At 41.7% G+C, this 13,980-nt stretch overlaps 3 protein-coding genes across 3 annotated transcripts; all 3 read left to right on the top strand.

Moving 5' to 3' along the window:
• The first annotated feature begins 474 nt into the window (after positions 1–474).
• Positions 475–1,622, top strand: LOC104439312 (major allergen Pru av 1). The gene is made up of 2 exons (XM_039305987.1): positions 475–808; positions 1,117–1,622. Exons 1-2 carry the CDS (start codon positions 679–681, stop codon positions 1,410–1,412), a joined length of 426 nt encoding a protein of 141 aa, XP_039161921.1. The 5' UTR covers positions 475–678; the 3' UTR covers positions 1,413–1,622.
• A 1,144-nt stretch (positions 1,623–2,766) lies between these two features.
• Positions 2,767–3,247, top strand: LOC104451241 (pathogenesis-related protein STH-2). The gene is made up of 2 exons (XM_039307203.1): positions 2,767–2,958; positions 3,041–3,247. Exons 1-2 carry the CDS (start codon positions 2,767–2,769, stop codon positions 3,245–3,247), a joined length of 399 nt encoding a protein of 132 aa, XP_039163137.1.
• Positions 3,248–6,669: 3,422 nt separating this feature from the next.
• Positions 6,670–7,127, top strand: LOC104451230 (major pollen allergen Bet v 1-A). The gene is made up of 2 exons (XM_010065946.2): positions 6,670–6,820; positions 6,937–7,127. Exons 1-2 carry the CDS (start codon positions 6,670–6,672, stop codon positions 7,125–7,127), a joined length of 342 nt encoding a protein of 113 aa, XP_010064248.2.
• Positions 7,128–13,980: the final 6,853 nt, after the last annotated feature.

Here is a 13,980-nt window from a genome sequence, read left to right on the forward strand (position 1 = left end):
ATGCTCCTGGATCAAAAGTCAAGTCTATACATGAAAGGGAAATGGAAGAACGTTTGGTATCATTCTAGGATGGTGCCTTCTCTGACTAATATTCCATTATCATATAGACAAATTTTATTTTATGAACAAAGTCCATGTCATGATTGAACAACCCACAGACTGATTAAGATTTTTTTTTTTTTTTATTAAGCTTCGTTTGTTTTGTAAAAGAATATATTTTTTTTCACATAACTTATAAAAGGAATAAATAAAAAATATTTTCATCATTCACGGAAATATTTAAATATAAATTACTGTTAATAATACAAAAATTTCTTATCAAATAATTATACCAAATGATACAAATAGTTATTTAATTATTTATTTTGTACCAAACGAACACACTTGAAGAAAATATCCAATGACGAGAACCCTTCAGACTCGGTCTCTCTATATATGTCAGCTTCGGTTCATCCTCTTCTCTATTTTGTACCAAACGAACACACTTGAAGAAAATATCCAATAACGAGAACCCTTCAAACTCGGTCTCTCACTACCGAGTCCTAGAGACCAACTTCATCACTGCTAATCAGCCTTTCCTGATCACCCTCTTCTCTATTTCGGCAACTCCATTCGGATCCAAATCATGGGTGTCGTCGATTCGACTCCGAGATCACGACCCCAATCCCTCCGGCCAAGATGTTCAAGGCTGCTGTCCTCGACGCCGATAACCTCATCCCCAAGGTGCTCCCGCAAGCCATCAAGAGCGTCGAAGTCCTCGAGGGCGACGGAGGTCCCGGGACCGTTAAGTTGATCACTTTCGGTGAAGGTTAGTTCGACCGTGTTAGGATCGCTCTGGATCAAGGCTGTTTCAACCTTATGGAACATCATAATGAACATTAAAAAAGATAGATATGTAACTTGGTTAATTAAAGATGTTTCTAACCATTGATTTACACAAGTGATCACGTGACTTGACTCCAATCGAGGGAAATCAGGCCATGTCTACTAAGTCAATCGTATCAGATTGTAGTTGGAACAACCTAAATGGCCTGATTGACACCATCGAGATCGTTGCTCGTGATGTTGAAACGGGCGAGTTCTAAACGTGAATATTATTTTTTCTTACTTTGATAGGCAGTCAGTACAAGACAATGAAGCAAAAGGTCGAGGCCCTAGACAAGGAGAACTTCACCTACTGTTACTCGATCATTGAGGGTGACATGCTGGGCACCACCTTTGAGAAGATCAGCAACGAGGTGAAGATCACCGCATCGCCCGAGGGAGGCTCGGTGTGCAAGAACACGAGCAAGTACTTCACCATCGGGGAGGTGGAGATCACTGAGGAGAAGATCAAGGCCGGGAAAGAGAAGGCGTCCGAGATGTTCAAGGCCATCGAGGCTCATCTCTTGGCAAACCCTGATGCCTATTGAGTAGATCGCATCGCTATCTTGGATTGTTCACTGTACTGTGTGAAATATGTCTGGTTGTGCTAAATTCACGAGGAGAGAAGAAGAGTTTGGGTCACTCTGTGTTTGGAGTAAAGTTTGTGGGGCTGGTGAGCGTAGCTGTTCTTGTATTTGCTGAGAATAAGAGAATGAAAGGTGTGGCAGGAATCTGGTGAAGTGGTTTTTGTGGAATTTTGTAAATTGTGCTACATAAATAGCGTATCAAGGAATAAAAGTTGAATAAGCTTGATATTTTGTTGGTATCACGAGATTCTCTAATTTTCAATGAATTCCACAAAAGAATAGAATTCATGAGTAACAAATGAATAAATCCAAACTTATATTTCAAATTTGGATTAACATTTAAAACTATCGATGTGGTAGAATTTTTCAAAGATTGTTATGCGTATGATCATTGATGAAAAGTACATTCTTATTATATGTCAAGAAAGCTATCGAAAAATAAAGTTAACGTGTTCAGGTTTTGGACTTATCTTATTGTAACGCTTGGGCTATTTGAAATTCTATTTAAGCTAATCCTACCTTATCTCTTTGATGGGGACATCTTTGATGGGGACATTGGATAGAGATCAAATGCTTCAACACTGATAAAAATAAAAATAAAAATAAAAAGAGAAGCAAAATATAACGTAAAAGCAGCAGCCTCCACCTCCCCCAAAACTCAGACGACGAGCTGATCTTGGGACACCCCGATTGCCGACCCAATTTTGACCGAGTCAAACTGTCGGTGATAGTGAAGTTTGAATCAACCCATGAAAATGATTTCGAAAGGCCTTACTTCATACAGTTGAATCAGATCCACCGTGACATTAGGGCATTAAAAATGAAGAAATATATTATGTGATGTTTATATTACGCGACAAGTTAACGTGATATCACAAACTAATAAAGTATTCTCATTTGCTACATATTAAACGAGACACAATTTGATTAATACATTTTCTTCAAATAAGGACATTTCGTTATAATATCTAATCGGCAAATTGTTAGATCGAACTTCACAACAATCATTTCAAAGGGATGGCCGCCCATGTGAGCACGAGAATGTTCATCTTTTGGAACATAAACTTTGACATTTCAACATGAATCTGAAAGGGACCGAAATCATTTTCATGACCAAAAGAACAAAAGAGACCACCTTAATTCCTCTTTTCCATTCCTTTAGGCTGCAAATCCTTGACTCTCCTATTTTCCTCGAGCGTGACTCTTGCCAAACCGACCCTACCTATTGACATAATTCCAACCATACATTAGGAGGCAGTGACAGGACTCGGAAGCACTCTTCTCTGGGGTTATTTCTTTCTCATTGCCAATAGTCATGGGTGCAACCAGCTTCACACAAGAGCTCATATGCCCGATTGCTCCGGCTCGCATTCTTAAGGCCTTGATTGTCGAGTCAAATACCCTGATCCCGAAGCTCCTGCCTCAGTTCATAAAGAGCGTGCGGAGCTGGCGCAAGGCGACGGTGGAGCCGGTGCAAGGTGACAGTGGAGCCGGGAGCACTGAGCAAGTTAAATTTCACCGAAGGTATGTACACTCAACACTCATCGAGCAGGGAGTTTCATAACGTAATTGCAGCTAGTCCTTTCTAGAATGTGAAGCACCAGATCGACAAGCTCGACAAGGAGAACTTCATGTGTAGGAACACGATGATCGAGGGCGATGCGCTGGGTGACAAGCTCCAGTCGATCGATTACGAGGTCAAGTTTGAGGCCACCAGCGATGGAGGGTCGGTCTGCAGGATGGCGAGCAAGGACAACAGCGAGAAGGCACTTCAAGTTGAAGAAGAGGAGATCTAGGCTGGGAAGGAAAAGCCATGACGTAGCATCACTTGTGTACACAATATTTTCTTGTGAGACCATCTCTCGCCCCGCCAACTTACGGTCCATCTCTTTGTTCAAGAACAATTTCTCGGGAGGCATAACACGTGATTTCCGCAAGTACAGCCCTTCTCTGGGTATCGTTACCTTTTCGAACAACAGCTTCATCGGAGAAATGCTGTAAGATATATGCAGCGACTTTGCTCTTGGATATCTCACGGTCGATGGGAATAACTTCACTGAGCTGCCGCCTGACTGCTTGAGGAATTTTCCGGGGCTAACGAGAGTCCGTCTGAACAGCAATCAGTTCACTACAGATATCATGAGTTCGTTCAGACCGAATCTGGACTTTATAAGCCTCAGCAACAGCCGATTTGTCGGGAATCTCTCTGCAGGATGGGGAGAGTGTATGAATCTCACGAATTTGCTGATAGATGGTAACGAAATTGCCAGCCGCATCTCGTCGGAGCTCAGGAAATTTTCCCAGTCGCATGTTCTGACTTCCTACGGCAATGAACTGACCAGGAAAATTCTCGACGAGATGGGAAATCTAGGGGAGTTGATAAGGCTGAACTTGAGCAACAATCATTTGGTCGGAGATATTACCACCTCGTTAGAAAACTTATCGAAGCTAGATTATCTTGTTTTTCGGGGAGAAGGCATTGAGCGGTAGCATACCAAAAGAGCTAGCAAATTGTGAGAATTTACTGAGCCTGAACTTGAGCAACAACAGTCTGTTGGGTGTCATGTCGCCAGAGCTGGGGAACTCATTCACACTACGGAACCACCTAGACCTGAGCCACAATTCACTAGCAGGATCAATTCCTTCCAATTTAGCAAAGCTCACTGAATTGGAAAATCTCAATGTTTCACATAACAATTTGTTGGGTACGATCAGCTGCTCTCACCAACATGAGCAGTTTAAGCTTCATTGGCTTCTTGTACAACAAGGCTGACAGGCGCAGTTCCTAGTGGTCACCTCTTCCAACAATCGGTGGGAAGTGCTTTTATCACAAATCCGGGCTTGTGAGGAAACGCGACGGAATGTCTCCATGTGGGTCGAGCAGTAAATCGACTGACCATCGGAGAAAGGTTCTGACTAATGTGATTGTTGCGTTTGCTGCTTACTACTTCTCGTGACTCTTATTGCTCTGATTTTGGTGCTTCGGCGGTGAAACAAGCATCTCGATGAAGAGATAAGAAATCTTATGAAGTACGTGAAATCATATGGGAAAGGGGAACGGAGTTTGCATTCAACAATATTGCCAAGGCCACCAACGACTTCAGCGAAGCGTGCTGCATGGGAAAAGGCCGATTCAGGAGCGTTTACAAGGCCGAACAAGCCATCGGCCACATCGTCACTGTCAAAACAAAGTGGTGGTTGACCGCGAGGACATCATCCAATGTTTTCTGAACTTTGGCAAAGGTCATGCATGGAGGAAGAGGAGCAGTTGAATTGGACTCGTGTCAAGAGAGTGAAGATTGTTCAATGTGTGGCTCACACGATCGCTTGCCTGCATCATGATTGCTCACCGCCTATTGTCCATTGGGACATTACGTTGAACAACATCTTGCTGGAGCTGGACTCCGAGCCTCGGCTTTCGGTTTTTGGGATGGTGAGACTCTTGAATTTGGATTCATCAAATTGGACCCCAGTAGCCAGATCTTATAGCTACATGGTTCCTGGTAAGCTACATGATCAAATCTAATCAATACATCCCCTGTACTTATGGTCTCAGGTAGATCAAATAGCTTTAATTGACATATCGAATTTGGATTCGTCCAATAATTCTAACAAGACCTTTAGGAAGAGCAATTATAGATTTTGAAAAGTGGTTTGTATTAACAGTATCACAAAAAATTGGAACTTGACGCTGTGATCAAAACATTGATTCATCCTTCTTTCGTGAAACAGAGTCAACGGTAAAAGTACCAGTGCTAGAGAATGATGGGGAAGCATGCAGGCAATCTTCTCTCTTCCCTACAAATGACACAAATGTCGACATTATTAAAAAAACTCAAATGTGCCACTATAGAATATGCTCGACCCATGTCTTCCTCCTCCGACTGGCCAACTGGTCAAGGAAGTGGTATTCATGGTCATGGTTGTTGGAGAAATCTTTCCAGAATATTTTGAAGCTGTCAAAACATTTCTATCAGTCTAGTCTGGATATCGATAGTTAAAGTCTCAAGACTTTGTAGTCTCAAGACTTTGTAATCTCAAGACTCAAGACTCAAGACTCAAGACTCAAGACTCAAGACTCAAGATTATTCTCACTGACAGTCTTTCTAATCCAGTGGCGAAGGGTATCCCAGAAGCCGAAGTATATGGTTGGGGATTCGATCCAATCCTCTGGAAAAGATCCCTTGGTTGGATAATCACTTGGTTTTGATTCTTATCTAAGAACAATAGAAGATCCGATGGTCGGCCTAAACATTCTTGGAATGTTCTATTCTTGAAACCAAAATCCTGATTGTATGGGCGAAACGGGATTGATGGGCTATCATCGAGATTCCTTAAATAGCTCGGATGATCTTCTTAATTGATTCCGTCCAACGGGTAGATTGGAGGAATTCCTTTGGTAAGTGCCAACGGCTATGATGGCATAAAGGAGTATAAAGGAAGACGTTCTAGTTGTTTTAAGTGTGTGATCGATAGAAAAATTCCAAAGTCTGAAGAACCTTGATTGTTAGTCGATACGGTTCGAGCGAAATTGTACACACGAGAGTGTTTATACTTGGTGATACCTTGAGCGAGTGTAGTAGATTATCTACATCGAGAAATCAAGGAAGATCAACACTGTAACATCTCTTTGTTCATAGTGGAATCCAGCCAATCGGCTGTCAGTGCAGAAGAGTGGACGTAGGCTTGAATCAAGCCGAACCACTATAAACCTCGTGTTTAATTCTCTCTTTCTTTTACTCAGTCTTACGATTGATTTTTTAATCCTTCATCTGTCTAAGTATTGTGCAATCTTCAAGAAAATTTTTATAAACCTATTCACCCCCCTCTAGGTACTCGTACTAGCATTATCAATGGTGGCAATAGCGTGTGCGCGGATGAGTCTCGGTTCGCGACCTACCATGCATTTCGTTGCGCAAGAATTATCTGCATGCACTCAAGCTTGCTTGTCCGAGCAGCTGGCACTGTTAGAATATTTAAATGATAATTTAATGACTTCCCACCCTCAAGGGTATCTGCCTTCAAAGATCTCTTGCATGCTAATAAGTATAATTTGGGCTTGAGATCCATGCCTTTTGTCCTCTTTCTTTATTATATGATTTAGACCATTGTGATGTTGATCTAGATTACTAAACGAGGCAATTAAGAATCATTTAGAGGGCATTTTAACATAATCTCACACATCTCTTGCCGAGGGACTTGGAACTGTTAGGCGAAGATGCATTCAATTCCACCTGCGAGAATGTTCAAGGCCTTTGTTCTTGATGACAATCTCATCCCCAAGCTCCTTCCGCAAGCCATTGAGGATTTTGTCACCCTTGAAGGTGATGGCGGTCCCGGCACCATCACGTCGTTTTCAGCAAAGGCGAGTGCTTGCGCTGTCTTCTAATTTCACTCATTTTGATCGCGTCGCATTAACATGTGTGATGTCAAGAAGATGTTTGCCGACATTCTTTGATAAGGCTAACGTGGGAGCTGACTGCAGTTTTTTGCGTCACGCACACATATGCCATCGTCGAGGGCGATGCGCTAGAGAAGATCTCAAATGAGATCAAGGCCGAGGCGGGGCCAGACAGGGAGGGTGCATGGGCAAGAGCACGAGCAAGTACTTCGTCATGGACGGGAAGAGAACAAGGCCAGCAAAGAGAAGGCCGTGGGAATGTTGAAAGCCATTGAAGCCCATCTCTTGCAAAAACCCTGATGCTTACAATTGAGTTGTTGCACGTTGGCTCCATCTTTCTATCTCCCACCATGGTTTATGTCTTCATTCTCGTGTCTCTTTCAAGAAAAATAACAATCGAGACTGAACCGTAACTATGTTTTGAAGCGGTAGATATGCTGTGCATGCTGTCATCAAAGACGCTTGTCAAACATCTTGTAAAGATCTCGGCATTCTTTTAACAGAGTTGAAACTGCCGCGAGATTATGGATATGAATGCGCCCCTTTGACCATCTGTGTCTGAGGCCAGATCAGAAAAGCATATCAAGGAAGAGAACATTTGACTCAAGAGGGGACGGTCAACTCTTTCACTTAAGAATTTTCTGCATTTGACACGCAATTGTTACTTCACATTCGTATTTTTAAGTCTTTAGATTTAACAAAGACTCTGGCGTGGAAAATCATTCGCGATTCACATGTGACGGAATGGCACGCGATCGGAAGCTTCAAAGAGATGAGAAAAAGGCACTTGATGGAGACTTAGAAATGAGTTAAAGCGGTATATATATTTAATCGATTTTGGACGTTTTATTTTAGTGAGGTTCATATGGGTTCCACATAAACCTATCAAATAGAGCAATTTAGATTAACTTAGTACATATAGCACAATTTTGATGAATAAACAGAAATGAGCTAGCATCATATGTATATTAAGTGGAATTTGGACTTTTAATTCTAGTGAATTCAATATGGATCCTATGTGAACTCATCAGATTTGGCAATTTAGATCAATTTAGGACATACAACATACTTTTGACAAAGACTCGGAAATGAGTTAGGGCCTTATTTTTATTTAGTAGAATCTAGACTTTTAATTCCAGCGAGTTTTATATAGGTCCCACATGAACCCATCAGATTTAGTGATTTGGGTTAATTTAGTACATACGGCGTAATTTTAATGAAACAGCACTATATTTATACAACACAATTTTGATGAAAACTTAGAAATGACATAGCATTGTTTTTATATCAAGGATAATCTAGACTTTTAATTTGAGTGAGTATTATATAGTCCCACATGAACCCATCAGATTTAGCAATTGGGGTTAATTTAGTACATACGGCGTAATTTTGATGAAAGAAACTGTATTTATATTAAGCTGATATGAACTTTTAATTTTAGTGAGTTTCCTATGGATCCCACATGAACCCATCAAATTTAGCGATTTAGATTAACTTAGTATATACAACACAATTTTAATGAAACCTTAGAAATGACATAGCATCGTATTTACATCAAGGAGAATCTGGACTTTTAATTTGAGTGAGTTCCACATGGATCCCACGTGAACTTGTTAGATTTAGCAATTTAGATCAATTTAGGACACACAACACACTTTTGATGAAGACTTGGAAATGAGCTAGGGTCGTATTTATATTAAGCAAAATCTGTACTTTTAATTCTAATGAGTTTTATATGGGTCTCACTTGAACCCATTGAATTTAGCAATTCAGATCAATTTAGTACGTACTACACAATTTGAGGAAAGAGCACTGTATTTATAGCAAGTGAAATCTGAACTTTTAATTCTTGTAAATTTTGTATGGATCCCATATGAACCCATCAAATTTAGTGATTTAGATTAACTTAGTACATACAACACAATTTTGACAAAGACTTGAAAATGAAGTAGTGTCTTATTTATATTAAGGGGAATCTAGACTTTTAAATCTAGTGAGCCCATTAAATTTAGCAATTTAGATCAATTTAGAACATGCAGCAAACTCACCAAATAACTTATGCTTGAAACACTATCTAAATTTAGTGATTATTTTTAGAAAAATATTTTCTAAATTATTTATTTTCTGCAAAAGATAATGCATCTTAGTAAGAAGAAAATATGTAGTGATCAGATGTCACGCCCCGATCCTCAGGCACGCACACATCCGTCTCATTTGGTCGATTTTATAATGCGATATCCCAGGACAATGTATCGCCGACCCTTTCATTTTTAAGCACATGCGGAAGCAGTTAAAATCCCCAGACAATAAAACGATGGGATAGAAAAGCAGGGCCATATTTTTCATATTGAAATTTATAACCAAACTTTTGTACATGACATCAACTAGAGAACTTCATAACTATTCACATCAAAAGGAGTTCACAAAATAAGATGGAATCTCAATCCATTCAAGTCATACTCAAAATCTCTCTCGGGATTATCTTCTTCTTCCAAAAATCCTTCTCCTCGGGTTTCACCTCCGAGTTCTCCTTCTCGGATTCCTCCTCAGCTCCTCATCGGGGGTCCTGAAATGTTTTCCCAAAACTGGATGAGACTACGTCTCGCGAGTTCTACCCCACTAAGCCCGATTAGTAAACCATTATACTAAAGGCTGCCTAAACACGCATGAGTCAGAAGACGTACCTTAGCATCAGATCCCACCTGCAAGTCAGTACATTTCATAATAGGCACCAAAGTAATCATATCACAGATCGAAGCATCGATCAAATCGACCTAGTCGATTATATACCAACAAGACCACTCACGGTCAGTTACATTCAATCAATCAATTCACAACATCAAATCAAAACAATGATCAATCGACCTAGTCGATTACATGTCAAACGGACCATTCTAGGTCAATTCGATTATTCCATCTCAATCATCAATTACGAACTACGATCCTCAGATCACATCTTAAGCAAAGGTGGAAGACACAGTCCACCACTCGACAACATTCAATATTTAATGGCTTTACGGTCCCACTTGACCACTTTCGATATTCAATGGCTTTACGGTCCCACTCGACCACTTTCGATATTTCAATGGCTTTATGGTCTACCACCCTTTCAAGATTCAATGGCTTTACGGTCCCACTCGACCACTTTCGATATTCAATGGCTTTACGATCCCACTCGACCACTTTCGAAGATTCAATGGCTTTACGGTCCCACTCGATCACTTTCGATTTTCAATGGCTTTACGGTCCCACTCGACCACTTTTAAAGATTTCAATGGCTTTACGGTCCACTCGACCACTTTCGAGATTCAATGGCTTTACGGTCCCACTCGACCACTTTCAAGTTTCAATCAATACCCAACAATTTTTCAATGAAATAATTAACAACAACCATTTAGGAATATATCCTAAAATTCCACATTCCATTCAATTTGACACAATTCAAAGCTCAAATAAATAAATGGACTACGCCACGACAGTCAGCACGAGATTTCGGTCGTCGGCCATCTCAATCTTAATTTCCAAAAAAAAATAATTAATTAAATTAATTTCGAAAATTAATTAATAAATATTAAAAATTCCATTTAGCTCAAAATAAGGCCCAATTAAATAAACGGACTTCACCACGATCATCAGCATAATATTTCCGGTCATTAGCCATCTCAATTGAATTTTCGGAAAATAAATAATTAATTTCGAAAATTAAATAATTAATATTAAAATATCGATTTAGCTCAAAATAAAGCCCGATTAAATAAACGGACTTCACCACGGTCATCAGCATAATATTCCGGTCCCTAGCCATCTCAGTTGAATTTTCGGAAAATAAATAATTAATTAATTTAATTCCGAAAATAATATTTAAATGCCAAAAATCCCATTTAGGCCCGAATCGCCAAATTGAAGCCCATTAGAGGTCGGAAAATTCCCGAGACACTTCCAATAAATAGTAGACCACGTCTACTTGCTAATTGCGCAATCAATTTATCTAAATCGCATCACAATTAACTAATAATTGCTAATTTATTCTAATCTAACAACCTAAACATAATTAATTAAAGCTAAACCAACCTTAAGCATAATTAGCCACTAATCAGGGATTAGTGAGATTACTCACCAAATCGCGCGCAAATCGGATCAATCTGACGGTGGCGATGCGAGGAACGATTATTCCCAAAGCACGGCTCGGGTCGGCGCCCGAAAACGGCCCAAAAGCGGGCCTAAAGCCGCTGGAAACCCATTTCTTGGGTTGCTGATCGGGGTTGGCCGGGGCTTCTCCGGCGGCCAAAACGGCGAGGGAAGGCCGGTGGAGGGTGAGGGGGAGCTCCGGGGGTCCGATGGCCGGGCGGTGGCCGGGGTGGCCGAACGGTGGTTGGGCGGGGCGGGTTGCGGCTGGATCGCGCGGGGGAGGAGCGGCAGCGGCGACGGACGCGGGGAGCGCATGGCGTGCGCGGGCGGGACGGGCGGGCGGCGGTGCGGCGGCGGCGGGCGGCGACGGTGGCTTCGGCGGCTGCACCGTGCGTCTTCTTCTTCCGCCTTTGGTTCGAAGAAGAAAAGGGAGAGAGAGAGAATGTCGGGGAGAAGAGAAGAGAGAGAGAGAGAGAGAGAAGAGAGAAAAGGGTTTGACCGGTCAAAGAGGGAAAAGAAAGAGAGAGGGAGGCGGGGGGAGGGGAATCGCACGAGGGGGAGGGGAGAGAGAGAGAGAGAAAAAGAGAGAAAAGAGAGAGAGAGAGAAAAAAAATAAAATAACCTAATACCATTAGTCTTATTTTATTCTTTTTCTTTTCTTTTCCCTTTCTATTTTCTTTTGGTCTTCGATTTTTCCTCCGATAATTTCTTTATTGAAATTTCGGACTCGTCAATAATTTGACGAACGATGAGACTGTCCTAAAAATAAGAATTGTGACACGCCGAATATTCGATTCCCAAAACCGAGTTAAATTTCATGATTAAAATCGACCGGACGCGATTTTAGTCCAATCCAACCAATTAGGTAGCTTTTAGGGATTTTACCGCGGTTATATCCCTTAACGGCTTCACCCAATAAGTTGGCTAACTCGTGAGTGATCAGCTCAGAGAAAAAGGACCATAGGCACGTCAACGAAATGCACATTTCACTTTATCGAAACGGGGTCGAATTTCAGGATGTCACAACTCTTCCCCTCTTATAAAAATTTCGTCCTCGAAATTTAAACCATTACACTTTGATCAAAAGGCGGGGTACAATTGTCTCATCGACTCTTCGTCTCCCAAGTCGCTCCTTGAGACCGTGGTGTTGCCGACCACTTTGACCAACGGAATGGTCTTTGTACGCAGAACTTGCTCTTTACGATTGACAATTTGGACCGGGCTTTCAACGTATGACACACGGTCATCCACGTCCAATTCCTCGAAATTGAGCACGTGGATCGGGTCAGGCTCGTACTTCCTTAATATCGACACGTGAAAGACGTCATGCACTTGCGCCAATCTTGGCGGCAACGCAAGACGATACGCTAGGTTTCCGATTTTTCAAGAATCTCAAACGGACCTACTTACCTCGGACTCAACTTGCTTTCTTACCAAAGCGCGAAGTTCCCTCATTGGTGACACTTTCAGAAAACGTGATCACCAACTTGGAATTCAAAGACCTTTGACGCTTATCTGCATAACTTTTCTGCTCGCTCTACTCGGTCTTTTTAATCTATCTCTCGATCACTGCCACGGCATCTACCGATTGCTGAACCAACTCTGGGCCTTTTATTTTCCTTTCTCCAACTTCATCACAACACATTGGAGTTCTACACGCTCTGCCATACAACGCTTCAAATGGAGCCATCTTGATGCTCTGCTGATAACTGTTGATGTAGACGAATTCCACCATATGAAGTTGATATTCCCAACTTCCTTTGAAGTCTATTACACACGCTCTCAGCATGTCTTCAAGAGTCTGAATTGTCCTTTCAGACTGGCCATCCGTCCGAGGATGATATGCAGTATTGTACTGAAGCTTTGTACCTAAAGCACTCTACAAGCTCTTCCAAAAAGCAGCCGTAAACCTCGGGTCTCTATCAAATGTTATCGTAACTGGCACTCCATGCATACGAACCACCTGACGCACATACAGGTTTGCGTGTCTATCCAGACTCAGGTCCTTTCGAACTGCAATGAAGTGAGCCGACTTTGTCAACCTGTCGACTACTACCCAAATCGAATCATTCCTCCTCTGACTCCTTGGTAGTCCGGTCACGAAATCCATCGTGATATGCTCCCATTTCCACTCTCCGGGATCGCGAGAGGTTGCGAAATCCTCCCGACTTGCAATGCTAGGCTTTTACTTGCTGACAAGTCAAACACTTGGCCATATGCTTGGCGATGTCTGCCTTCATACATGACCACTAGTAGTGTTGACGCAAATTCTGATACATCTTAGTGCTTCCAGGATGAACGCTGTAATTGCTACGATGTGCTTCAGATAAAATTTCTTCTCTAAGCTCTACATCGTCAGGTACAACCAAACGTCCACGAAGCCTAAGTACCCCATCATCAGAAACTTGAAAATCGGCCTTTCTTTTATAGGTACCCTCTTGAAGAATTCTCTGTGCGTCTGGATCTGTCGGTTGAAGTTGCTTGATTTTGACTTGGACATCCGGTTTAATTTTGAGGGTGGCCATAAGACTTGAAAGGTGGCCTACCTCAAATTTGAATTCCAAATCTCGAGCTCTCTCGATTAAGTTCCACTTCTTAACTAAGATCCGTGCCACTGAAGACTTCCGACTCAATGCATCAGCGACCTTATTCGCCTTTCCCGGGAGATATAAAATATCATAGTCATAATCCTTCAACAATTCCATCCATCGACGTTGTCTCATGTCCAACTCTTTTTGAGAGAATAAATACTTGAGACTCTGATGGTCCGTGAAGATCTGAAACTTTTCCCCACACAAATAATGCCTCCAAATCTTTAACGCAAATATGATGGCTGTGAGTTCTAAATCATGCGTCGGGTAATTCAATTCATGAGGTCTCAACTACCTGGAAGCGTATGCAACAACTCTGCCATGTTGCATCAGCACGCAACCCAATCCCCTGAATGACGCATCACTATAGATCTCGAATCCTCCAGGACCAGATGGAATCGTCAGCACA

This window comes from Eucalyptus grandis, chromosome 2 (assembly GCF_016545825.1).
Source record: "Eucalyptus grandis isolate ANBG69807.140 chromosome 2, ASM1654582v1, whole genome shotgun sequence".
In the NCBI taxonomy this organism is placed as follows: Eukaryota; Viridiplantae; Streptophyta; class Magnoliopsida; order Myrtales; family Myrtaceae; genus Eucalyptus; species Eucalyptus grandis.

Excerpts from the sequence above, each read along its gene's own strand:
- LOC104439312 (XM_039305987.1), top strand. The coding sequence starts at position 679 with ATGTTCAAGGCTGCTGTCCTCGACGCCGATAACCTCATCCCCAAGGTG. Across the intron at positions 809-1,116 it reads GTTGATCACTTTCGGTGAAG|GCAGTCAGTACAAGACAATG; the intron begins GTTAGTTCGACC and ends TTACTTTGATAG.
- LOC104451241 (XM_039307203.1), top strand. The coding sequence starts at position 2,767 with ATGGGTGCAACCAGCTTCACACAAGAGCTCATATGCCCGATTGCTCCG. Across the intron at positions 2,959-3,040 it reads GAGCCGGGAGCACTGAGCAA|AATGTGAAGCACCAGATCGA; the intron begins GTTAAATTTCAC and ends AGTCCTTTCTAG.
- LOC104451230 (XM_010065946.2), top strand. The coding sequence starts at position 6,670 with ATGCATTCAATTCCACCTGCGAGAATGTTCAAGGCCTTTGTTCTTGAT. Across the intron at positions 6,821-6,936 it reads GTCGTTTTCAGCAAAGGCGA|TTTTTTGCGTCACGCACACA; the intron begins GTGCTTGCGCTG and ends AGCTGACTGCAG.